Consider the following 27,804-nt stretch of genomic DNA (forward strand, 5'->3'; position numbering starts at 1 on the left):
CTGCCTCTGCAGGTGCCTGAGTACCTCGCGCTCCGGTTTTCCCACCATGGCTGCCTCCGTGCCTCCAGATGCGCTGGGCCGAAGGATCCTGTGTGGCACCGAATATGCAACTGTGCGGTATGTTGGCACTGTGCCTCCTACAGCAGGTAAATCTAATAACGTGATAAAGGTCAGTTTTTAAACTCTAATAAAGTTTTGTGTGTGTTGAAGTGAGATGGGATGCCAGCAATAATGGATAGCCTCAATGTCGTAAGAAAACCGTTCATTTGTTGATTTTTTTTTTTTACTTTAGTTGAAATATAAAGTGAATTTAAGTGAAATATGCAAAGTGCTGCTTCTGCTTTAGCACATGTTGATGTGTGAAAAAATGCTGTTTCTACTGCCTGCATAATAACATTCCTGCAAAGGGAGTTCTTGGGGAAAAAGTTTGTTAATCTCTTGTACAATGTTCTAACAACTTTTGTTGGAGGAGGTAGCTGAGGAATACCAAGGGTGAAGACCAAAAGTATTGCTGAGGATGAACTAGTGATTACTTATTGTAAACATAAACATTGCACTTTTTTGTTGTTGTCTTGATTTACACAAACAATAAACAGAGGCTTTGATACAGACTTTTTGTGTGCTTTGCTATAAGGAAGATTGAAGTGTGCAATTTCCTGGACTTGCTATATCTCTTAATGTAACTGTAGTAATTTTGAGCCTGCTTATGAGACAATAATAATTTAGGCTTAGAAAGAAATCCTCTCGAGGCCAAAGACTTGTGCCTCTGTTGTTCAAATCACATTTTTTGTTTGTTTTGTTTGTTTGTTGTTTGTTTGTTTGCTAAGACTCTGTTCATTGGTGTTTCTCAGTGATTTATTTTTAAAGTCTTTGAGGAAAAGACATAGCCTCTCTCTGCTTTTCTGTACGATTGGGCACCATCTAGTTCTTCTGCTTCTCTACTCATTTTGAAAAATCAGTTTCATTTTATGAGGCTTTTCTGTATCACTTCAGTGTTAGCAATGTCAGTTGGAAAAAAATTGCAAGTTAAAAGTGATATTTTTTTTCCTTATTATTATTGAGTAAGCCTTGGAAACTCTTACTCCAGAGTTGTGTGGTGTTTTTTGTTTTGTTTCAGTTAAGGCTAGCAGAAGAGTTGTGAAAGGGAAATTTGGTTTACACTGATTGCATTCTTTTACAACAGAATACTCTTACTATCTTTCTTTTTCCATGGGTCTTCATGTGCAGTCCATTTCTTGCTCTGTGTACTGGCACGGTTTGGGAAGGAAAGAGGCAGCCAGCAATGACAGAGTTAACAGGCTAGGAACTTCTCTGATAGCCCTTTCAAGTGTATAGGGCCAAAGAAGATTCACTCCAGCCTGACCAGTCCAAATGGGAGGCCCCTATATGTCACCTTTGAAAAATGATGGTGACAAGGGAGGGAGGAGAATCCCTGGTGCTCCGAAGGAGACTCCTGTGGTGCTCAGCTCTGGAAGAGGCAGGAAGGGAAGTGAGGGAACCTGGTCTCACCAGCCTCTCCTCAGTCTCTGGAAGAGTTGTGTCTTGTAATCCATTTCCAAGCACACAAGGCCGTCACATTAAGGGATGCTATTGTCTCCCACTTGGTGCTGGTGAGGTTGTGCTTGGCATAAAACATCTAGTTTTGGGCCATTGCGGTTTCTTAGGGATGTGGATAATCTGGAGAGAGTCCGGTGGAAGGTTACCAGAGCAGTCAAGGGCATAGGTCACATATCCTGGGAAGGTGGTTGGGGGAGTTGTGCTTGTGTAGTGTGCTGAAGAGGAGGCTGACTGACAGTCTGCCTACAACTGTTTGAAGGGTGGTTGTAAAGATGGCAGAGCAAAGCTCTCCTTGCTATTACTAGATTATGTAACAAGAGGGCAGTTGTTAAAAATTGTGGTTTGGAAGTTCAGGTTGGAAATTAGGAAAAACTTTTTTTTGCTATGAAAGTGATGTGTTATTGGAATAGGCTGTCCAGAGGGTTGTGAAATCTCAGTCCTTAAAGGTTTTCAAGACTTGGCCAAGTAAAGATTTCCACAAGCTAATGTAGTATGTGGAGATAATCCCCTGCTTTGCGGAGGAGGCTTGGATTCTTCAGAGGCTCCTTCCAGCCACCAGCTCTACAGCAGTGATGCTGGAACTCTGAATGTGTCCACTGTATTTTTCAGGAATTTGGCTTGGAGTGGAATGGGATGATCCTCAGAGAGGGAAACATAATGGTACCCATGAAGGAACACAGTATTTCAAATGCAGGTGAGTTGATTCCCAGTGCTGATATGTCCTCTGTATTGGTCCTGTCCAGTTTTAGAGCAAAACTTCGTTATCAGTTGGCTGATATTCAGCGATAAATCCTAGTCTTTGACTGGCTTTGCTAGAAAGACTGTTTGTTCGTAACAGTCCAAGTATACAGATTTTAGTATGGTGAATAATTAGAAAATACAAGTGGTATTTTCAGAGGTATGTAACAAAATGACTTCTGGATGTTGCTAGCTTCAGTATTACTACTTAGTAGACTTAGACCTATTTTAGTAAGAAAGTTAGTGTATCTTACTGACCTTTCTGTTTAATTCTGAGCTGAAGTATTGGTCCTTATTAGTAGTCTTAAGTATATCTTAGATTTGATTTTAAGATAATTTGCATGCATCTTGCTAAGGGAAAGCATCAAGTTCCTGAATACAGTCTGAATATTTGTATTTTTTTTAAAGCTTAAGACTTGAATGCTTACATGTTCAAAAGTGAAAAATCCAAACTCTAGGGGTAATAGCAAGAAATGTTGCTTTTTCATATTAGAGCATCTGCAGTTTGTAAAAGTTTACGTGATTTTTTTTTTAAAGAAAAAAGAACACTGAGCGAATACATAGATAGAAAAATCTATCACTACTGCTTAAGGACCAGCAGCCCTTAGAAATTCATTAGCTGTGAGATGATAAAGAATGAGAGAACATTCTGTGGCTACATCATTGAAATACTTGCCCTGTTTTCCTTTTTTTTTTTTTTAATAGCCATTTGGTGACAACTCTGGAAGGAAAAAGTGGGGTGGTTCATGGATAGACTATGGCATCAGTACTGGTCTTATCTTAATGAGATGAAGTAAGGAGATTTCTAGTTTTGCTTTAACCTTAAAATTCCAATGCAGCTAATAACTCCGAAAAGGCACTTTGGAGTTTTCAATGTGGCCTACTAGTAGATGTCTGGAAAAGAGTGAAAGAACACAGCGAGCGTTTAGTGATGCTTCTGCAGGGTTTCACTGGCTATCCCTAGCAATGATGCAGGGATTTTTGCGAGCCGCAGGTGGTGTGTCTGCACACGTGCTCTCTTATGCTCCTAGTGGATGATTCAACAGAGAAAATTCACTATGAGAATATCTTCTGAAAGAAATAAAAATAGGGAGTAATAGTGTCTTATTTTTATTTTAGCAAATGAAGTTGTGTACTTGAAGTACTTTTCTCTCTCCGTACAAGGTACATAGCATGTAGCCTTGGCTTAAATCTTGGACATGTGCTTTCAGCTTGTGGGAATTGTGGTCGCTCCCATTTCTATGCACAAGTGAGTTGATGAGTTTTACCGCTTTTTCCTATTGAAATTTAGGAATTTGATATGGAAGTGACCAAAATGTTGCGTAACAGAAGAGAGGGATAAAAAAAGGCAAGATAAGAGAGATAAAATGAGCATTTCTGCATTGTGGAGAAAGGAAGTTTAGTCTTTTATCTGCCAAAAGATCTTCTGAAGTCCAATAGAATGCCCCTGGGTGGTAAAGAAGACTTCTGTATTTGTACAAAGAAAGATAATACTTCATTATCAATTCAGAGCAAAGTCTTCCTGAAGCAGGGAGTTAAGCTGCTTGGTCTCAGATTGAATCAACAGGGGAATCTGCATATTTAATAATTCGAATAAAAAGTAGCTAATTTGAAATCCTTTCTTGGAATTTTATCTCTTACACTTACCAAACAGGCATAAATTGGAGGGGCTAGATTACGTTGAAAGTGCAAAACAGACTTCCTGGTCTATATCATCTTAAGTTCTACATTCCTGTGTGTGGTGGGAACCCTAGAGACTTCATTATCAGAAAATGAGGTGATTAAAATAAAGTCTATTCTTCAGAGAAAAGTAAAAAAAAAAAAAAAAAAAAAAAGTCTGTGAAGGATTGATATATCTTGCCTTGTATCTAATAAAAAAATAAGGCTTGAGTAAAATTAGGGTGTTCTTAATGGAAGAAAGGAAATTCAAAATTGCTGGATTCTCCTTAGCTAAAGAACTCAAGTTTATAGTCTTAAGACAACCTCACTTTTTTTTTTATTATTAGAAGTTGTCTTAAATGCTTTGAATTCAAGTGATTTCCAAGCTAATCCCAGTTACATTCTGCTGGGAAGGAAGTAATAAAAGTAATGGACTGGCCGTGTGCAAGCTCTGTAGATGGAAGAAACAATTGAACAAGTTGTATAGATATTCTAGAAACTGAAAAGTGATTTACGTTTGTGTGAGTGTAGTATTTGTATATATGCATATACAGCTTTTGTTTTTGCAGCAGCCATTACTGTAATCCCAGGAAATGAGACCTCCGAGAATGATCTCAGCTCTTGTCACAAGAAGCAACTCTTGAATGAGGCTGCTCCTATTCATAACAGTTTTGAATGTAGTCATCTTTAAACATGTTGTCCTTACAATACCTCTTCTTTGTACTCTGTTCCAATTAAAGAAAGTCTTTTTGAAGACTAAAGGAGTAAACAATAGTTAGAGCTGTCAAGCATGACTCAGCCATAACTTTCTGTGTGTACTCTGGTTTGTTTTTCATGCACTTCATACAACTAAAAACCCAAGTCTCACCTATTTATTCTTAATTTGGCTGGAAGACTACCTAAAACTATTCCTTCGCGCCCCCCCCCCCAAACAAACCTTAACTGTAGTGAAAATCCATTTCTTTAATTCTTCAATTCTAGTAACCAGGAGCAGCTCAAATAGAAGAGTTAGCACTGTAAACAAGTGCAACGAAAAGACAGATATTTTTCTTCATATTTTAAGGCAACTTGAAAAAGATTCTTCTAAATTTTTTTTTACAGAATGATATTCAAAATTGGCTTAGAAGACGAGGGGAAAAAAAGCCAAATGTAAGAGTGTGCTTACTAGAAGATCTTTTTAGCCATTGTTATTTGGATAAATCAGTAGGTCTGCTAACAGCTATGTGTGGTTGCCTTAGATTTTGTAGAAACACGGCCTGAACTTGTGTGATTCCTGGCAGTAGATTTATCTCGTATCATTATATTATGAGATACTAATTCATCTTATTAAGAATATAAGAATCAAAGAATGGTAAGCACTACTTCAAAATAATGCTGACAGGATAAGCATGTTACATAGCTAATTTGGATTTGTTCAAAATGACAATGCACACTCTAGTGGCATTTTTGTGAATTTTCTTTCTGTTGATAGTTTTGTTTCCTCTGAGACAGCTATTATTTTTAACTAGCTATTTCAGTAGTGCGTCATATAATAGGATTACCTGTGTTTTACAGGTCTTCAAAAGAAATGAGAAATTAGCAGTGAGTAACAAAGCCTTAGCATAGTGGTATCAATCATCTACAGCTTTTGAAACACAAAATTTTCAAATAAATATAAAGATCTTGTTGTATTGTAAACTTTCTAAATTCAAAGATAAAAAATATATTAAATCAACATATGTATTTACATTTTAAAACGACATAGCCTGTCCTGAAGGAAGCGTACTCGGTTCTTCTAGAAATTAAAGCATGTGTTCTACAGCTGCACAAGAAATTGTAGGGAAACAGAATGTATATGAAATGCTTAAAGATCATGTTTGGGCATATAGATTTACAGAGGAAAGCGCTCTGTTCCATGGGCTAAATCAAAGTGGGATTTAAGCCCTTTGTCTATTTATGACATGTACTTAACTACTAACCAGGCAACTGTACGTTCAGGATTAATACAAGCAATACAGCTACCATACTAAATACATACAAGATGTTAACACAAACCTCTATGTGCTTTTGCTTTTTTTTAATCTCCCAAAGTTCTTATCCCACATAAACAATTCCCATGCTTCTCTGTGGGGGCTCATGCCTGTGGTGTCCTCTCCCTCTCCCACAAAAGGTGGATTATGAGAACATATCTTTTCCAAGGGGAGTACAGGTCCATTATTTGCACATAACCTCTGGGGGGAGATATGGGTGCTCCATTTTTTGGGGTGCCTTCATTGCCTCCTGCGACCTGCTAATGCCCATGCTGGTCAAATAGAGCCTGCAAGGCCCACACGTGCAGCCCAGTGTGGGGCTCTTGCTCCCCATGCTGCCCATCCCCTGTTGATGCTCCTGCGCATGGTACCTGAACAGGAGGCTGCTCTGTCTGGCATACGCAGAAGTTGCGCTGGGAAAGCAAATTCTGGCAGCATGAAACTGAGTTTTGAGTGCTGTTCTACTACCCTTCTTCTCACTGTTAGTGATGTTCATGTTACTTTTACACTTTTCCTTTTTTAAAAAAATTCTGTGGTGACCCTGTGATTACCACTTCAAAGTAACTGAAGATCTCACCTTCCTTCTTAGCCCTATTATGGGTTTTTGTTTATTTGTTTTTTTTACCAAAAACACTCTGAGAGGATGTTTGCGTTTCCTTTTGCACACACTGTTTACACTTGCATTCCTATTTTATAAGCTATTTTAATCTAGACTATTTTGCTGTTTTTTTTATTAATTTCCCTTGCACTAAATGGCACTCTGCTTGCCTCTTTTCTTATAAAGGGGGGTTGATTTGATGTAGTCTTACGTATTCAAATTACTTTGGTTCCAAAATGAACATGTTTTCTCTTGTTAAAGAGTAGTTCTATTCTTCCCTAACTACTTTCCAAAAGAATCCTGGTTTGATTTTCAGCAGATATTGTTGCAAGAAGTATCAAACCTATTAAATTACAACTTGTTTTGCTAGAGGTAGTGAACAAGCCAGAGAATAGAGGGGAAAAATATAATAGTTGTCAAACTTGATTCTGTGATATGGTCAATGTGACAGAAGTGCATCTGCTCCTCAATTCTTTGTAACCTCTTGGGTGTTTTTTTGTTTGTGTTTTTTGCTTTGTATTATTCAGTCCTTTTTGGTGGGAACTTTGACTCTTTTGTAATTTTTATACCCCTTAAATGCCAAGCTATCCTTAAAAAGGCTTTTTAATTTTTTTTTCTCTTTCAGTGAAATTCATAAATTGTGTAGGAATGTGGGTTTTTTTTTTCTTTTTTCTTTTTGAGTTTGCAGGCAACAGTTGTTACTATCAGATGTTGCTGTTTGTATGAAATTTATGTTCCTGCAATAGAGAAGATCTGTTTATGTAAAGTCTGTCCTTCAAAATGAAAGATTCATTTCCAATAATATCTACTTAGAGCACAAACTTTTCAAAGACAGTAAGAGGGCAGACTCATTTTAGTGTCCAAGGAAAGGAAGTTTCTGTTTAACAAGGGGAGAAGGTATTCCCAAGATTCCTTATGGCCTCAGATGATCTCAGATAGGAAGTTTTGATTGTTTCTCAGTGTATCCAGTTTGAGACTGAGGGCCTTCCACTTAAAGAGAAAGGTTTGTTTTGTGTCTTCACTGACAAGGTGTGCATGAGTTCAAATCGCTAGAATCTGTGATAAACCCTGTGAGCTTCGCAGTGGGTGTCCCCTGGCCATAATGAGCCTTCAGATGATCGTTGCAAAGGCAAGTGCTGAGGAGAGACCCTTACATGTTCCTCTACTCTTGTGACTGGTAATGTTGAGAGCTCTCTCCTTGGCTAACCAGCTTCTGCAGTCAAACAGCTGAAGGGTGTCACTGTTGGAGCACAGCTTGTGTACAAATGTGTGTTACCTCAGGTACTGAGAAGTGAGCCATTCCACTAGTGTATGAAGAGCCATAATCATGAGTAATTCCATCACTTTGTTTTTCATTAGCAAAGAAGGATGATGTCAGATTTCATCTCTATTTTGGGAAACAGTTAAACAGGGGAAACTGATAGCTGATGTAAACCTCAATGAGTACCTTTCTAGGCCCTTGTGCTTTCTAGCAGATGGGCTGTATTGTGTCAGGCTACTGAATCATGAATGGATTGTGTCCTACAAGATGAACTCTGGTTGGGATAATTCCAGATTTTCTGCTTAAGGAAATCAGGGTGCATCTTCTGTGTATCGTCCTAGCTGTAGGACCTTCCACATTCAGCAGAGCAAGGTGTATGTTCAGACCTGCAGTGCAAAGTTGGGTTGATGACTAGTCCTCACGTCCTTTCATCTAACAGTATAGATACTAGATGGCTCCTTTGTTTATGAGCCTGTTACCAGTTAGGAAGATTGATTGGTAGTAGCTGTGATTTTTCATGAGATGAGCAGCTATAAGTAGTTGTTTGGTGTACATGTAAATTGTTATCCTCTTATCCTCATCCTGAAGGAGAGCTACTGTCTTGTTCCTCATTGTTTGCTGGAGGTTGCTTGTCCACTTCCATCATCTCCTACTGAAGGTCTGCTTGGTTTTTACATCTGCTTATTTGAGGTGTTTTTCAAAGATGACTTCCATCTATCAGATAAGACCTTAAAGCTCAGCTCTAAGTGTTTCCGTTTTGTTTTATCTTCTGTGAGATTCTTTTCTGACACAGCAAGTTTCTTTTTTTCCCTTGTTCGTCTTCTGATGAGGAGAGTCTCAAGGGTAGTTGTCTCCATCTGGAGAGTGACAGGAATAGAGGAATCAAGTCCTCGTGGCAGATGTCATTCTGCTAAACTTTCTGCAGCATTCTGTAGGATTTACCCTAGACTTTAGGCAGGTTATTTTTACACTGCAGAGGCTTCTTGGTGAATTTAGTGATTTTATACATACATATATATATATATATATACACACATATACATTATATATATATATATATATATATACACACACACACATATATAGAGAGAGTTATATATAGTTATTTACTAGTGTGGTTGGAAGTGATGTGAAACCAGAAATAGGGAACTAATTGTGACTTAATAGGGTTTACTGTATAGAAGCCTGAGCCGTACAAGTGATCTCCCTGTAGCTACACTGCTCCAGCTTAGAGCTGACCAAATGCTATCCGGCTGATTTTATTTTTGTTTTAAATTTTTTAGCAAGATTATTCTTTTCAGAATATAGAGGTTACAAAAAGTATTGTTGTATTTTGTATTTCTGTTGTGTTTTAACATTACTTGTGCTCAGGTGCGTAGCATATAGAGAAATGGCATTTTTATGGCTTATGTAGCTGTGGATCAGTACTTTCTGGGTAGCAGTACTGTAAACATACCTAGCTTGTGTAGCTCATTTCTCACTGTGTGAGAGTTAATACGGACAGTGCATCTTGAGGAAAGCTGGTTACAGGTAAGCATGCTTGAATGCTCAAATCATTTTGCTTGAAAATAGCTTCCTCTTGCATATTCTACTTTTCTGTCCTTCTCTGCGGCAGTTTGTGAAAAAAAAGGAGATCAAATTACTAGAATGCAACTGAAAAAGGAACTTATGCTCTGCAATAGATTTGAGTATAAAATAGATAACCCAGCTCTGACAGGGAGAGAGTGCTTGGCAGTAGTAAGAACAAGGGAGAGAAACACTGTGATCTTGCTGTAGTCAAAATAATAATAATAAAAGAGGGGCGTGAGAAATGCTCAATAGTTTTTCTGTAGCTTCAAAAGACTCAAGTCTGAGAAAGCAAGAAACAAGATAGCTAGTTTTCTTTTTATGTTTTCCTGGAGGTAGAACCAGCTTCCCCAAGAGACCTTAAGAGTCCTTAAATAAGTATTTGAAATGCTAATGAGTGAAACTGGCACATGCCAGTACTAATTTTTTAATAAACGTGTGAATATGTGGTGCCTAAGCTGTTCCCTCTACTTGTAAATAGGTCCATAGGATTCAGGTCTCTAGCTACTGTTATTTCTGAGAGATGGTCTTGAGTTCTCTGGAGTTAAAGATTAATGTTACAGTTTGCTAATTAGCCACCTGATGTTTGCACACATGAAAAGAGGAGTTTTATTTACACAGGTGATTTCTTTTTCCTAGTCTGTACTCTTCTCAGCTAGAAGGCAGGCGGGTAATCATAACTACCCATTTTCTTCCTGCTGTTTTACAGCTGATCCTCTTATCTGTTCTGCCATACCATTCCCACAAATTGTCTTTTCTTCCTAGGTACTGTATTTTCTGCTAGCTCTAAAAGAAGTTGTAAAAGCAGATCGTCAAGCAGGAAAGATTTTTAGTGCTCAAGAAAGACTAAGAAATTTTGTAGGGCTGTGAAGAAAGTGCATTAGCTGGATAATTCTGTTGAAAGATTGGTTTTGAAATTGCTAGTATTTAGTTAGTATTTAATTAGCATTAATTAGAATTAGATTTTTTTTAATTAGTATTAGAATTTCAAATAATAAAACTTATAGGCCATCTGTATGGGTGCACTGGACAAGGCTGTGTTGTCTGAGTTACAAATTAATTATTCAAATAAAATACGAGGGAATGTGTATTCGAGTATTCATATAGGCCTTAGGCTGAGCACTGATTTGTCATATGGTTTAGGTAGCTTTGTATCTGTTTCTAGGTACGAACCTAATTTTCTGGGAGATTTAGAGTTTGGAGATAACTGAGCAATTATGTACGACAATGTGTACCGAAATCGTAGTTTTGATGTGTAAATGCATTTGGAGATCTGGCACTTCAATTTTCCTGGCATCTCACACTGTCAATGTGTTGGGTCAGATATTATCAGCAATATTTTGTAAACCTTATCTGCTCTCACTGATTAGGAACAGTGATGTCTAGAATTAACCCATGGAATTCTCCTTTGAGTGCTTCAATTCATGTTGTTTTGATAAAATTTTAATTTGTACTTTTAAAAGTAATCAGTCTTATGATAACTTTTCATGTTTCTTATTTTCCTGGGTGCTCTTTCCTAGACATCCTAAAGGAGGATCCTTTATCCGTCCAAACAAGGCAAATTTTGGAGTAGATTTTCTATCTGCAGTAAAGGACCGATATGGACTGAATGATGAAGATAATGCCCACCCTGGGAAGGAAAGTACATTATTTTTTGGAAGGACCGTGGAATTTGTTGGTATGGATTCTATTATAGAACAACAAAGGCAAGTACAATATTTGAACATCGGAGGTATGCTGCTAGGGATTGCGTAGGTAGGCACTCCCTGTGTAGGAAAGGAAGGAAAATCACATTGCCCTCAAATGTCCTAGGTAATTATTCTGTGGATACTGGATTATTGTTTTCCCTAAGAAGTTATAAATAAATTTTTTTTTGAAGAAGTAGGTCACTTAAGAATTCTCACACGGATTCTGATTTCACATAATATTTAATCTGATATGATAGTGAGCTGCTGCCAGAAGAGACAGCCTTGCTTGGCCCCGTCTCTCTCTGTTTCTGCTGTTAGTGTGGCACCAGATCTGGTGCTTGTAGAACTGAAGGTGAGCCGAGTGAGTCGGGTGAGCTGGGGTAAAGCCATTCTTTCTCTGATGGGTTAGTTTTCCATTGCATTAGTGAATTGATGGAAGTTGCCTAGTAGCCACACAGTTGCAGGGTTAGAAAGCATTGGGAGAATTTGTCTGGGAAAACAGGATGCTTGCTTCTCTCTGGGCAGCAGCCTGCAGTTAGACTGGGGTAGGTGAAACATCAGGCTTTCTTGCCCCTAATAATGTGGTAGCAGAGCAGCAGTTACTCTTAAATTTCTTGCTAAATTTTCTTGCTAATTTCTTGCTAAGTTAGTCAAAATCTTGTGCACAAACTGCATTCAAGTAACTTTGGGTCGACAAATAATTGCAGTGCCTAATTATGTTGGTATTCATTTTATGTTAACATGGCATTACTACAGGAGAGAAGAGGGGTTTCTGCTGGGATAAATATTACGTTACTGAGATTGGTGGAGAAGAGACAATACTACAGACTGTTCAGATATATGACTTAATCATGAAATTTCAGTGAATAAACGATAAACTGAAGATCCCGATAGCACAGAGCTACGATGATGCAGATTCCTCAAACACGTTCCATGTTTATAATACTCACAGGTTTATAATACCCAGCGTTGGCTTAATAGCCCACTTCAACTACTCATTGATATTTTTACCATTAATTTTATTTCAACATTTCTTTTTAATTTGAGATTTTAAGTTTGCTTCTGCTTTTAAATATTCATTGGCACATAAGAACACAGATAGTCTTTCTGTGCGGTTTGGAGGGGCCTACAGTATGAAATATTTATCTACTGTTCTTGAATTATTATTTTTTAAGTCCTTTTACTTGTCATGATGTGAATCTAATTTAAACAATGTGTTGAATTCCAAGCACTAGAAGTCATTTTGTTGGAGGAAGGCATTCAAATTAATTAAAGTTAATACATGAGCAAAACTAGGTTAGACTTGTGAAAGTTTTCAGGGTAAAATAATATCTTAGTTACACACTAGAGGAGTTTCTGCAGCTAACTTGATAATATCGCTCTCCAAAACTTCTGTAAAAATAAAAGTAGCAGTTGAAATGTAACTTTGTTGCATCCTTGTATTTTGCATTTCTTGTTAGTAGTTTATGTAAGTGACATTTTGTAAAGACATTAAATATGTTCTAAATTATCTCAGGTACATGAAGATTTTGCTTCTTTAAAAGCTTTTGATGTGTAAATAGCACTGTCATATTTAGCATTTCTTCCATGTAACTTCTATTAATACAGCTGATTTATATTTTTCCTGAGAGGAAATGGTGGTGTTAGGAAGGGCTATAACTTAAGTTAGCCTGCTGCCTTGCATGTCATCTTGTCCTATCTCAAAAACTAAGCACAATTGCCCTGTGGTGGAAGACACTCCAGAAATCTCAGTATTGCAGCTTCATACTTTCCATGTTTTATGCATAGGAACAGGGATTATAAGTGCTCACAATCCTTAATTTATTTTTATAAAATACAAAGTATTAATATTTGTGGAAAGAATGAATTGGTGACCGCCAATATCATGACAATTTTATGCAATCATTATCCTTTTTGAATAAATGGATTTTAATATTTTTTGATTATTTTATTCATTATTCTTTTCTACTCATGAGTAATAACTATATAATTGAGAGGGAAGGAAAAATTGTTGTAGTGAGGAAGTTTTGCAATCACTTCATGTCATGTCCATTTATCACGTTTTTGCTTATTTATGGGGGGATGAGAGAGAAGAAAGAAGCAAAGTAACGATGGGAATAGGTTGCAGATGCCATCATCTCCAGCACCAGAGAGGTCTGAGCTCAGGTGGCAGCCAGGTTCTTGCTGCATCTCCCAGAAGGGACTAAGTGGTTGAAAATACCTTTTTTGTTTTTGTATTTTTTCTTTTTACAGTGACATAAAAAAATGCTAAATAACTTGGAACCTCTTGTAAAAAAATACTGTAGGAAATCTAATTAACTTGGAAGTCCTAATGAAATTCCAGCTTGTATAGCTGCATTTTGTCTGTTTTGTTAGTGTCTTTTTTTAGCTAATCCAGACCTATTTAGTGGTAGCAATGTCAAGACAGAAAGTGAGTGAGATGGGTCTTTTTTCAAGTAAGAAAGATGCCACACTGCGGCAATTTGGTGGTGTTAATTCTAAAAAAGCTTCTATTTGTCAAAAGAGTATTATTTAGTTGTAAAACCAAGAGCTTATGTAATACATTTCTATTTTGGGTTAAGGTAATGAATGTTCTTTTTCATTTAGCCGCCTGAACCAACTGGTAGATATCTCAGTTCGTGAATGTGCTGTGAGCCATGCTGGTCAGAAAGAGGAAATCGGCAGAACATGTGCTAGTATCCTTTTGTGAAGGTGCTGTGTTATGTGATGCCACAGATAAGTACATACTTTAGCATTCCAAGTTCTTCTCTTCAAAGAATGGGGAGCTGTGTTTGTATCTTTCTATCAAGAATATATTTTTAGAATTATTTGTATTTGGAAGCTTATTTTGTGTTTACTGAGTTGGGAAATAGAAACTGAGTTAGGAAATAGAAGCCCTCCCCCCTGCCCTTTTTTCAGTACTGATTGTGGGTAAAAATGGAAATGTTGTCATAAGTCGCTACTATTACAGCAACTTCAGGAGTATCCAGCAATTTCTTTTTTACTATAGAATAGAAATCCCATAAAAGCACAACTGAAATGTTCTGTGGAGGTTATGAATACATAATAAATTACATTTTCAAAATACTGCGTGTTATAGTGATGAAACCAAAATATACAGCAGGCGTTATTCGTTCATTTATCAGGAATGCACAAAAATTCCTATGTTCATGCAGAAATTAGTCTACTTCGGAAGCTGTAAAGATAAGGTCTTTTATAACAACCATCAGCTATTTCCATAGCAAAACTTGAGATACAATTTACAATAATTGAGCAGAAGATTCTTATAGAGAGAAGAATAGATTTGTAAAGTAAAGAAGAGGTGGTTTCTTCCATTAGCTCAGAAAAGTGAATGCCTGTTCTGTTTTGGTACAAAACCTAGTTCTAATTTCTGGAAAATCAAGATATGAGATATGTTTCGTTTTCTTAATACAAAATTTCAGATATCAGGCGTATAGATCTATCGAAAAATCTGATATCATCGTGGGAGACAGTAACAGATATTGCTTCTCAAGTTCAAAATCTGGAAATGCTTAATATCAGGTATAAATATTAATATTTGGGTTTTTCTTCCTTTGGGGATAGAGATAAGAAAGAAGCAGCGCTTCAAGCTACGGGATCAGCTTTCAAAGAGTAACAGGATGTCTTGATACTCATTTTAATAGGAGTTAAGTTCCTTAACATTTTTCCAAGCAACCTCTTAAGCAACCAAGCTCTTCAAGCTTTTTTCCAAGCAACCTCTTTCCAAGCTTCTTTCCAAGCAACCTCTTAAGGGGAAAGAGCTTGGCCCCTAAGAATTTAGCATCTATGTAAAACTAAATTCTGGAGAAGGTCTTGGAATAGATGGTTGCTAACCTGAGTGCCATAAAACCAGTGAAATCACAGTTATCTGAAAAGTGTTAGAATACAGATTTCAGTCTTCAAATTCATGCAAATTTGCTCCTTGGGTGGGGGTAGGCTGCAGACTAAAATTTACAGATTTTAATAGTAATGTCTTTTAATCAGTTGCCTAATAGATAAAAATAAATATTTTTGGAATGCTTTTATAAAAAATGAGGAAATGGGGAGTATAGAAATTCATACAGACATTTTTTTTTCTTTTATAATTTGTCCTGCTAGATGGTTTGTGGCCACTCATTAGTGTTAGTAGATGAGAAGAATTTCAAAATGCAAAACGTGGCATTGTCTCAGATGTCCTGCGCCTCTAAGACATCAAAGACCACAGAATACTTTTCATTGTCAAGCTTGGTGTGCAGCCCGCAGCTGGGAACCAGCGTGCGCAGGGGTCTGGGGCGCTGAGTGCCCATGTGGCACAGGGCAAACTCTTTTTTTTTTTTTTTTTTTTTTCCCTGAGGCCAGAATTTTTGTTTTCTATATAGAAAAATGGTAAAGAAGATAAATGTGTTTTTATCTTCATTTTAAGTCTTGTCAAATTTCTTAAGACTTTGTTTCTTATTTTGTTATTGATGATTTAGTTTAATGGCTCTGGTAAGTGTTTATTGAGGAGGTTGCTTTTCTCTAAGGAAGGTGTTTTGCCTACAACATCTGGCAGCAAGCTGTAATATCCCTAATGCTTAAACCTATACCTAGTTCACTCTGCTGAATAAAACTGTGAATCATAGTGACAGATCTGTGGTAAAAATCTCATCTACAGTAGTGATGTGAAAAAGGAGAGAGATGGTTGTTCAGCAGATTGTGCTTCCATTAGAACAAGAAAAAAATCACATAATAATCTTAAAAATAAAATTTGTAGTGCACACCTGTACAGTCTACCTGGCACAGGCCAGCTAATCTTGTGGTGTGAATTGACACAAAGCTTTTAAGTAGGCAATGGCCTAAAACACTCATTCTGAAAAGTGTTGTTGTTGCAACTTTTGGACATTTATTTTGGACATTTATGTCAAGGTTAGCACCTTGACTGCTGACTGTTCAAGCAAAAGTGTTCAGCTGTTTTGAAGGTAGTACTAGTCATTGGGAAGAGCAGCAGGACAACAGGATTGAGGGCAGAGACATAAAATACCAGTTTTTATTTTTACTTCGAGTCTCAGAGGTCTGTCCTGTTAGCAGTTTCCAGCAGTTCACACAACATGGCTAAAACAATTAGAGGGTCATGTAAGATACCTGGAAATAAATATCAAATAGATATAGAAAAATATAGATGTAGATGTAGATATAGATATACATCTGGATCTATATAGATCTATATAGATCTAGAAAAAATGGTAAGCTTTTTTTTTTTTTTAATAACTGCTCTTTAGTGATTAGGACAGAAATATTTATTTTAAATACTTGTAAACTTCCCATTTTCTTCAGTATTGAGTTGAAACGATGTTACAATCTGGATGCTATTTGTACAATTCAGATAAAACTTTGCCTGGAGCATATCTAGTCACATTTTTTTTTTATCAGCATGTATGAGATTACAAAGTATTTGCATAAATTCATCTGGAGGTTTTTTTTTTTTTTTTCCATTTTTTCACTGCTGAGGAGTGTGCCTAGACTGAGGGGAGGGTTAAAAGTTATTTGTGATAATATTGGGATGCAAAATGGGAGAGTGGGTTCTGACTGCTGGAATCGGAACCTTATGACTACAAATGAAAAGAGCTTGAATTTAGCTATTATTATCTTGACTTCCTGCTAAGAATAGTTAGTTTACTTAAAAAGGAAGGAAGAGGGAAGCAGGATAGTGTCCTGCTGTGTTTTTTGTGGAACAAATGTTGAAAAGAGAATAAAACTCTTCCACCAGCTATCTGAGAACTTGAATCTGAAGGAAATTTTATGCTGTAAGTATACGACTACACTGAGAGATTTTTGTCAGAATATTCAGATGGAAAAGATCTAGGAAAGAAATAACTTTTTTTTTGTGAAGAAAAATGAAATCTAATGGATGTAATCTGGCTGTTTGAGCAGTGATATTTTGTTACTGAGAGTGGATTTTATATCCTTTTGTTTTACTGTGCTTGGGTAGTCATTTAGACTCTTAAATTTCAATCTGCACCAAGAATTTAATATTACTGACAATAATTCTTTTCATATTCAGAATTTATAGAAGAAAAACAGGGGGAGGCCACAGATGAGGAGTAAGTATACATTCAAAGTGAAGAATAGTAAAATTAGGAAGGAGTAGGTTTGAAAAGAACTTGTAGGACTTCTTATATCATGTTTCAATATGCAAAGTCTCGGCAATGATTTTTTTTAAATCATGTATAAATGATTTTTGTCCATCATGCTTAATTTCAAATTAGTAATCTAAGGAATAATTGCAGTAATTTTAATATGTGCTAAGAATTACTCTCTTCACACAGTGAAAACAAAATGAAATTTCCAGCAACATCAATTTCAGTATCCAGTGCGTTTTTAAAGCTGAGGATTCTGGCACTTAATCAAACCGAGATAACTTGGACAGAGGTAATAACCTTTCCTTGTTCTTACTTGTTTATATCATTAGGTTTTAGAGACAAGCACAGTACAGGAAATATTTATGCATTATATAATTCTTCTAAAATTTGATCCATCATCCTTAGAAAAGATGCTCTGTGTTAGCTGGTAATACAGTTAGTTATATTGGCATGTGAGCCTAATGAGAAACATTTAACTTCATTTACATTTGTAAATTGCTTAGTCAAGATAACTCACTTGAAGAGTAATACAGCTTCATGTCCCAAAGGTTAGTGATAAGGTTTCCTTGTAGTTATTAAGGATTTATCTGCATTCTAAGCCATATGATAGAACAATGGGAAACAACAGGAGGAATATTTGACATGAAATACCTCTTTGACATCCCTTGCCTCAGGAGGAGATGAGCTTAATTTCTTTGCACCTACTGAGGATGCTTGAAATACACGTACCCAGTTATGTGTAACACAGATATAGCACCGAATAAACAGAGCTCTGAGATGTTTCTGGGACTGAAACACACCAGTATTTAAATGACTTTCCCCTAACACTGTATCCAATCTTGGCCAAGGTGTCAGCAATGGGCCTTCCAGAGCCGAGGCCTGGATAGCACATCTCCCACTTACTTACAATGATTTCACAGAGAAAAGTTTTTACTGCACTGTGAAATCAGCTGAATTTTCAATTTTTTACTGTCAGTCACTATACAGAAGTAGAGCACTTGCAAAAACTGATGCTTGGGTAGAAGTTAGCAATGTTCTTATTCTGTTCTCTGTAGCAACAAGGCAAGAGGATGGTCATTGCTTAACAGTTGTGTATCTGAGCAGCCAATCAAAGAGCAAAAATAAACAGGCCTACCTGCCGCTGATACTCTGCCAACAAACCACTTCTCAGGAGTTACTCTAGTACTCCTGAAAAGGAGTGTACTATATCAGGAGTTACTTTGAAAATTCAACTCTTTTAATAAAAATTGAAAATGATGATCCAGGTAATGGAGAAATATAGTAACTGTCAATGGGAATATGAACAAAGTCTGAAAATCCTAGAAATATTTTAATTAAAGTGAAAATAGCCTAAAGTAGCTTATTGCCATATGTCTGTTGTATATGCTGTGTAGGGCTAGTACAAGAAGCAAGAGAAGGTTTATATTTTCTCTTGTTCTTCTGTTTTGAAGTAATTATCACAGTATAAGGACCTGCTTACTGGCAGGTACCAACCTGAGAATGGCAGTGCTGTGTTTCATAGCCTTGGTGGTTCCAGTTACGTTTCTTTGTACTTTTCCCATTTATGCTGTATGTTTCCTGGGATGAAAAGACTAAACACACAAGAACATCATGGACTTACGTGGTGGCAACTTATTTCTTTTACACTAAATCCTGGGTTTACATTTTGCTTTCTTGGTCGGCAGTGCCTATTCCATGGCCTCTTCCTCCTAAATTCCCCACCACATTATCCATAGCTCCTAATCTTTCCTGGATATTAATTTGATATCAGATTTGTGAACCTCTGTTCCTGTATATAGAGAGTTTTACGCAATAGTGGAAAATTCAGCAATCTGAGTTTCTTGAAATTGCAATGTGTCTATTATGGTCTTGGCAATTTACTAGTCATTTGGTCAGTCTATTGAAAAACCTTCTACTGTGTCCACTTGATGCAGTTTATTGATTTTGCCCATCACAAAGTGAGATTTTTGTGTGGGAATCCTGCAAAGATCCTATATAGAGAAACACGCAAATAATTTGTTCACTTTTTCTGCTGTTGCCTTAATCTTCGAGCTCTCCTTGGTGTGCCTCAATCTTCTTTATCTCTGGCATATGTTTTGGGGGGATAGACCAAACAAAGGTTATCTATCTTGTTGACACTGGCATTCACGGTGTGCAATTTGAAAGCGATAGAATATTGATGTTTCTGTGCCAGCTGCAGCTAAAAAGGTCTCAGTCTTGATATTTGCTATATAGAACAAAATGTAGCTTGAGAATGAAGAAGAATTGACAAGAAGAGGACTTCTGAGGGCAGAGAGAGTAGAGAATCGGTTAGCTGTATCCATAGCAAGTTGAATTTCAACACTGAACTGCACTGTCTTTGTAACTTAGTCTCATGTGCAAGTGGCTCAGATGCTTCTGTGCATGTATAAGTCTGTGCCCCCAAAGCCTTGGAGCTTCTTTTACTTTATTTACTTATCCTACTTTCAGTAAAATTATCATTTTTGCATAGTAGTTTCAGGACAAGAAATTTGGAACAATGTATCTTGGTTGAATTTGTAGCCTCGTTGAACTAATTTATGTTCTTGAGCGCATTTGAAAGCACATTATATGCTGATTTCCTGCAATTTGCTGGATTTTAGTGGTTTCTGTGCTGCTATAGTCCCATGACAGAGGAGCCTTGAGGCTCTGATTTAAAGTCTGCCAGTGATGATGAGATGTGTGCATTTCCCCAGCCACTAGTGGCAGGTTATATGGCCAGTTACCTTGTAACAAGGTGTGTCTATCTCTTCAAGACTACTGAGTAAAATAAACTCAATTTCAAGATCAGCATAATTTAATGTAGCTTTTCAGATAATACTGGAACACTTTCAGAATCCTCTATGTAAAAAGCATTGCCCAGTTAACACTAGTACTTCTTCCCCTAAATTCTTAATTTGGGAACCAAAAGGGAAATTTCAAAGGGGCTTCAAAAAGAAAACTCCCGTGTCGTGATAGTGTGAAGTTCCTGCCTGCTGCCTCAGGCCTGCATCAGTAAGTCCTGTGCTGCAGAGAACCCTTCTGGCTTCATCTCTGCCAGCAGATCCAAACACAGGAAAGAGACAGTTGGAAGAAAAAGAGGGCTGGGTATTTTGCAATGTTTATTTCTGCTTTTGAGAACTGTGGCTTGTTCTGAACACATTCTAAATAAATCTTTATAAATTATAATTTCTGGAATAATTTTTACCAACATCGGTTATATTAAATGAAGTTTTGCTCTTAGGTTCTTCTTTGTGCTCCAGGATGGCCAGCACTTGAAGAATTGTACATTACTTCTAATAATATTACAGTTTTGGAAAGGTAAGAAGGGTAACACAAGCATGAGTCAGTCTTTTGTAAAAATGACGTAGCAGGTGAACCTCAAACTAGATTCCTGTAACGTTTATGTCACGTGATAGTTGTAAAATAAATGGTGGGAATTTCACATTTATATACATACGTATTGATTTGCATGCAATCAGGTATTTAGAAAGTCATTGCTTTCATTAGAAAATAAATCCAAATGTTCTGCTTTTTTGTTTTGTTTTGTTTCTTGATGTTGCAGGCCTGAAAATGTTCTGCAGACCTTGAAATTGTTAGACCTTTCAGACAACCCGTTGCTGGATGGAAATCAACTCCATCAAATAGCACATCTTCCCAGGTAGTCCCTAAACAAGGTTCCTGGAAACTTGTTCTGTCTTATCTTGTCCTAGATATTCATTCATCTCCATGTTTTTTTTGACCAAAGTATGATCAATATTGATGTTGTATAGAAGGCCTATGGGAATCTTGAAGTACAGGCATTTTTTCCTCTTGAGGATAGAACCAGTGTATTTAATTGAACTGCTAAAGCCTAATCTTATTTTTGTTGTCTAGTGAGACCCTTTCTGCACTTCACTGTGTGCTGGCGACACTGCAGTGACTCGTGGCATTATTAAGGTCATTGCACATGTGCCCGCACAGGGTTTTATCCCAGGCTGTGGAGTTTGTGCGGAGTGCCCAGGCAGAGGAGCCGTGGGGATGGCTCCCAGTTCGTGGGTGGTTCCCAGCAGCACCTCCCAGCCACGCTTCTCTTCCCTTTTTGTCTTGCAAAACAAACCCGAAACATGAGAGGGAGGCAAAGGAGTGCAGCAAGGATGACCCTTCCCTCTTCTCCATCATCTCATCTCGGTTCTAACACTCCAGGGAAGGTTCCTGGTGGCACTATTCTGGCAGCGGGGTGGCAGTATGTTTATATCTTTGTGTCCTCCTGGAAACTCTCTTTTTTTTTTTGATTTTTCAGTGCTTTCTGGGGGTAGTTTAAAAAACACAATAGTTTGAAATAGTTTGGGTAGTTTGAGATGCGCCCTCAACATTTTTTTAAAAAAAAGTATTGCCTCAGTTGAACGTATTTTCACTTTCTTAAAACGTCTTCTGTGGTGTTATCCCTCACTCACATTCCTGTGCTGTGTTCTCACTGGCTATGTCTTTATGATATTTTGACTTTGAGGCAAGGTGGTTGTTTCTTCCTTCCTTTTCAGAGTACTTGGTCTTTGGAAGAGTTCTTATCTTGGGCTTCAAGCCAAAGTAGCAACCATGAGGCATCAAAACGTTATTTAAAAAAATCATTTGGAAAATCACTCCTTTTAAGTTCAGGACTCATTCTGAACACTTGAAACTCATGCAGTCCTTTCCTGAGAGGTGTGTTCCCCGAACGCCTTCGTGAAGCCTGGCTATCGGCTGTGAAGCTGCTACTAGCTTGTCAGTCATAATGTGTCATATCAAAAGTTTGCTAGAGTCTTGTGCTTTTTCTTTTTTTTAACAAAAAGCTTTATATACCAGATAGAGTAATCACTGTATCTATTAAATTGCAGTCTAGAACAGCTAATGCTGAGAAACACTGGAATATCTTCTATACACTTTCCTGATGCTGGAGTTGGTATGTAAAAGAAGCAGTTTGTTTATAGCTTTATCGTGCTCTTTTATTTGTAGTTTTCATTATTGACCGGTAAACTTTTACTCTTTTTTCCTAGGATGCAAGACTGAAATGTTTCCTTCATTAAAACACCTTGAAATAAAGGACAATAAAATATCGCAGGTAGGTTAGATTGTGGTAGTTCTACATTATAATAATATGTATACCTTTGGTTAGGAATAACTTGCATCTTTTTAAATTTCTTTGATTATATGTGTAAGATCTTGAGGCAACTACTTTTTTTTTGGTAGTTCTTTGCTGATGGGTTTAAAAAAAAAGTTTAAAGTTTTTTGGACTCACAGTTAAAAGTGTTTATAGTAACTAGTTCTATCCCCCTGGTACCTTATAATTCCGCTCCCTCCGTCTCCCTCCTCCTTCTCCTTCCTCCTTCTTTCTCCTTTCCCTCCTCTTCCCTCCTCTCCCTGTACCTGCAGTCTCACCCTTCCCTCGCATCCCCATTGCCCATTAGGTCTGTCTGTGACCTCCTCTGCTTGGCAGGTAACACCCCTGTGCAGTTTTTGCTGGGGGCCCCGGGTGCCACAAGGAGCCCATCAGTGGCCGTGGGGCACGGGGAGGAGCAGGGCTGGGCGAAGCCCTTCTTCCCCGTGGCAGCCGTGGGCATCAGGGTGCTCAGCGCAGCCCATGGAGCCGTGTGCTCTGGCTCTGCACCACGAACACCAACGTGAGGCCACTTTTCCCTAGTAGGAGTGTTGCTGTTTCTGGCCTCAGCCCTTCTGCCCTGAAGCGAGTATCTGTTAAGATAGATACTCTCTTGGTAGACTTTTGCTTCCAAAGATCTTGGCAGTTTTCTTTTATAGTAAAAGTAACTTAAGGAGTGGGAGAGAACAGGGCATATTTTTAATTTCTTCATACCCTTTTTCTACTGATCCTGCAGCACGTTTCCTCCCTGTTCCATTTGGTAGCACAGAAAAAGAAGCTCTTACTGCCACAGAACCACCACCCTTTCTTGTCTCCTCTCCTTACTGGATTTTTACAGCTGGTCATTGCAGCAGAGAGCATGAGTCAAGCACTTCAAGTGGTGCAACTAAATCAGCGTTATGCCTAACCTATCATGCACCCCAGGTCCTAGGAGCTCAGAGAATACTAATGATCTCAAATATAGAGGACTTCGGCTCTAAATTTTCACTTGGTTAAGTGTAATGCAGTTCTACTCTTACCTAAATGAACAAGATGAAAGCTCTCAGTTCTGTTGACCAAAAGAATAGTTTCCATCATGGTCATTGTACAGGAGAAGCCCGTGTTATTGTGTATTCGTCTGAAATTAAGTATGTTTCTTGTTTATTCAAAAGACTCTGCCCCTCCATTTCAGTGGTCATCTATCAATGAGCTTGATAAACTGCCAAGTTTGCGGTCGCTGCAGTGTCGCAATAACCCTTTGATGCACACAGAGAAGAACCAAGAGACCTTGAGACAACTGATCATTGCCAAGATAGGTCAACTGGAGGTTTTGAACAAGTCTGAGGTATGTGGGTTTTTTTTTTTTTTTTTTTTTCTTCAGCAAATTGCATAGCAGTGCGGCCGGGGGGACCTTTTCAGTCATTGAGTGAGGACTTGTGCTCAGTTTGTTTTAAAAATATTCCATTTATCTTCAATAATAGGAAGATAGTGTCATCTGAACCAAACAAAACTTCTGGCAAGTGTTTATTGTAAAAGGAAGCAGCAGTGGCACCTGTTCTGTAGTTACAAGAAATAGTGCTAAAACCCTCTTGCATCAAAAAGTAACAGTGTTGCCATGCATACTCACATATGCCTCAGTACCTAGAGATGGAGTTTGTAAAGTTCTGGATAGCTTTAAAAAGTACTGAACACCTCAGTAAGTAATAGCAAGGAGTCAGTACAGTGAATTGGATTTTCTCCTTGGGAAAGACAACATAATTACACTCTGGGCCATCCCCGTGTCAGTACAGATCCTTCCTGCTGAAAGAAAAGGAGCAGAGCTTGATTACCGCAAAATATTTGGAAGGGACTGGATAGCAGCTGGTGGACACTGGAACCCAGAGAAAAACAAGCCAAGTGAAGAATTTCTTGCAGCCCATCCCAGATACCCCTCACTTTGCCTCCGTAAGTGACATTGCAGCAAGACAGCCCCTTCCTCCCTGCTTCCAGCACCGTGGTTGTGCTGCTGCTCTCCGCCATTCCCTTCCCTTCCCTTCCCCGCGGTGCTCGGCCGAGTGCTCCTGCTGCCCGAGGGAGCCCCTGTGAGGCGGGAGGCAGCCCCGGAGCCGCCCCGGAGCCGCGTTCCCCACTAGCGCTGCCTCCCTCCCGGAGCTCCCCGCTGCGGAGCCGGGCGGACGCGGCGCCTCGCGCCTCTGAGGGCTCCCCCTCGCTTGCTCCGTCTCTGAACTCTCGGCTCACGGCCACGTACACTTCATCCTTCTCCAACAGAGTACGGGGCACCAGAAGAAGGAGAACTGAAAGGACAACAACCTCTGACTCTGAAGAATCAACTTCTGAGTAAGTCCAGAAACAGCCAAAATTAGTGCTTCTCTGTTTAACATATGTTAGGCAGTTGGCTTTCCCAGGACGCATATGGGGAATAAAGGGTAGAAAAGCCTTTCCAAGCTCACAGGATTGTAACTTGTAATTTTGCTGCTCTGAATCATATGTATCATGGAGTTCAAAGTCTCTGTGGCATCCCTCTCTCTAGGATAACACTCTTCATTAAGACTTAGTGGGGGATAGAGGTGTGCAGCAGTCCCTTCTGCTGCTGTGAATGTCTCCTCTTCAGTACAGGTTTGAGATTTAAAGGTTAATAGCAACACTATTTTGTGATACTTTTTTTTAACGTTTCTTAACCTCAGGAGAGTGAGGGAGGATAAAGGTAGCTTTGGTATTGGGCCCGTTTACGTATGTTAACCCAGGTTACATCCCCAATGTACAAATTCACAGGCCATTGGTTCTTTTGTGATACAAGAACTCATTTTTTCCTAACTCCATGGGCAAAATAGTATTTTAAGGCAGTTTCTTCTAATAACATGTTTAGATGGATGAGCAACTAAAACAAGAAACTTGCTTGACTAAATATAATAGAAAAACATTTTAAAGACTTTAAAAGTCTTAATCTCTGAATAAAAAAAAAAAATAGAAACCTAACAACTGTTCCTCATAAGGTATTTGTCCTGAGCTTCTGTGATATGAATACCAAAACCTGTTTTAAACTGGGAGGCTCTTCACTGCATGTTATTTTGAAAAATAACCAGAAATTTTATGTAAATATTCATTTTTAAAGCACTACTTAGCTGTTTTTCCTTAATTTATCAATAACACAAATGAAAATTTACTTACTTACTTCAATAGTTTTCTGAAAAAATAAGAGCCACTGTTAAATCGTAGCTGCTCAGATACAGGCTACCCTCTGCTTTTCTGAAGAGAAGATTGTGCCGAGTGTTTGGAGCAAACTGTGCAGAGTCCACAACAAACTCTGAGCTTCTGACCGAGCCGCTGAGTCAGTGATGCTGCCTGTTCCTTTTTCAGCTTTGACAATTAAGTGTCCTGATAAACCTGAGCAGAAGCCACTAGAGAAAAAGCTACCAGGTAAGGAGCCATTTCTCTTGCCGACAGTAACTTCTTTTCAAAGCAGTTTATATTAAAGGCTTGGCAGCTGCCTCTAGCTCTGTCAGCTAATTACTCCCTTGATGATTCTGGCCTATAAAGGAATAGATGAAGGTAGAACTTGCTTGACAAAGCCATTTTTCCAACCCTTTTACACATTACTTCCAATCCAGTTGCAAAATCAGAAGGTTGATCCTTGTGTGACTCCTGCTGCTGCTGGTCACAGAATTAATGTGCAAAGATGAGCAATCAAAGGCTTATTAACTGGCATGAAATGTGCAGGCTGTGCACAGCACGAACCTGAAGGTTTAACAGCCAACTATCTGGTCTGCAATTCCCAATATTTACAGCTCCTATTTTATACCTGGAAAGAGAAGTGTGATTCTAACCTTCACCCACTTTGTATTTACATATTTCCAAGTTAAGCTATAGTGTCTGGAGGGGCAACTAGAATGAACAGATTCTGTGTCAAATAAAGCTGAAGTTTCAAAAAGATGTTTCAGAATCTTGAGAAAACAGAAGACTTACTCAAGCTTTATTCTAAAATAAAAAATCACATTTATTATCACAAGTTTCATAAAATCAGATACAGCTTTTACAAAAATGTTTGATAGAAAAATATTTGTCTCAGTACAATGTGCAGGAATAACTCACTATTGCTGTGCCTTTAGGTAAAGCTTCAAAGGAAGTGAAAGTTTAACCAAAATACCCACTGTATCTGTTGAAAATGTAGGTATCGCCTCTGGCACAAATGACACCCATTCCAGATCCATTGCCAAAAAACCCCATTGTGTAGCTGACACCGACCGCCCTGCAGCTCTGCTGACCATTTGTTTGGGACTGAGGAACACAGGGGCGTTTCTGAGGAGGGCGCTGGCTTCGTCCCCCTGGCAGAGCCCTTCCCTGGCGCGAGAACTGCCCACAGGCAGGAGCTGAGCAGTTTGTGCCCCAAAGGTCCCTCCGTTTACTGCATTGCAAATACCAACTCCAAAAAGGTGAATTTGGCATATGGGAATCAAAGCACTTAAACAGCAGTAGCATATGCTGTCTGTTCCACCAGAGATTAAACTGATTTCAACTTGATATTAGCAGTTATTTCAGATATAAAAGACATTATTGCAGTGTTAGAACTGAAGCAGCAGTACAGCCTTTCAGATGCTATCAACAAGTATACTCGAAACACTAGTACGTTGCTACAGCTCAGAGATAGCAGCATTTTTCTAGCATTCTGTTTTTCTTTGACAGATTCTATGACTATTCAGCGTGTCAAAGGGTTGCTGTTTCGCCTACTCAAAATACCTGGTTCGGAACTGAAACTGTCCTATGAAAGTTCTAAAGTGAGTTAAAATTCAGTAATTCAACAGTAAAGCACCTGATGCTGCTGGGGCTCGGGGGGTTGAGTTCTCAGTGCTAAACCAGGGAGCAGGGTTTGCTTCAGGAGGGTCTGTGTGCTGTGATTTGAGAGCTGATTTGGTTCTGGTGATATAGGACAGATCCTCCGTGACTGCAACTGCCTGGTTTAATTTTGGTTTACATGAAGAGATTCAGTTTAAATCTGGTCTTCCTTTTTTTTTTTTTTTTTTTTTTTTTTTTTTTTTTTTTCCCTCTCTTCTCTTTCCTCTCTCTCCTTACTCCAGCTGGAAGGAAAAGAAGTTGAGCTGGACAATGACCTAAAGCCCCTGCAGTTTTACTCGATAGAAAATGGAGACTCCGTGCTCGTGAGGTGGTGAGAAGGGCCTCTCGTGACAGACTGAGGGAAAAGCCAGTGCTGGAGGGCAGAGGAGCCGGGGGCTGCCTGCAGGGAGCACCAACAGCTTGTGCTGTGCCGATGATGAACGTGGACTTCAGGCACAGCCCCAGGGCGCTGCGCGCTGCTGCCCACTCGCAAATTAGTCACGACTCTTCATGAAAGCATTTGCTTTGGGGTGAGGAGTCTCCTGGGAAAGATACTGAACAGCCAGTGCTTGTATCCATCAATTAAATAAACTATTGGCAGAAGGGTTTATGCTACATTGCTGCTGCAGTGGTGAGTTTGCTTTGTTTTTTCACGCTGAACGCAGTATATGCTTTAGGTGCAATATCTTT

At 38.5% G+C, this 27,804-nt stretch overlaps 1 protein-coding gene across 1 annotated transcript; it reads left to right on the forward strand.

The window, feature by feature from the left end:
* Positions 1–27,562, forward strand: TBCE (tubulin folding cofactor E). Its single transcript, XM_088534874.1, has 16 exons — positions 1–146; positions 2,167–2,251; positions 10,909–11,094; positions 13,684–13,772; positions 14,520–14,619; positions 17,382–17,484; positions 20,437–20,513; positions 20,758–20,853; positions 22,046–22,110; positions 22,205–22,269; positions 23,477–23,629; positions 24,075–24,228; positions 24,553–24,621; positions 25,642–25,701; positions 26,965–27,056; positions 27,357–27,562. Exons 1-16 carry the CDS (start codon positions 47–49, stop codon positions 27,447–27,449), a joined length of 1,587 nt encoding a protein of 528 aa, XP_088391000.1. The 5' UTR covers positions 1–46; the 3' UTR covers positions 27,450–27,562.
* The last annotated feature ends 242 nt before the right edge of the window (positions 27,563–27,804 follow it).

This window comes from Tinamus guttatus, unplaced genomic scaffold, assembly GCF_059628265.1.
Source record: "Tinamus guttatus ecotype Peru unplaced genomic scaffold, ASM5962826v1 Tinamus_guttatus_pri_ptg000601l, whole genome shotgun sequence".
NCBI classification, from domain to species: Eukaryota; Metazoa; Chordata; class Aves; order Tinamiformes; family Tinamidae; genus Tinamus; species Tinamus guttatus.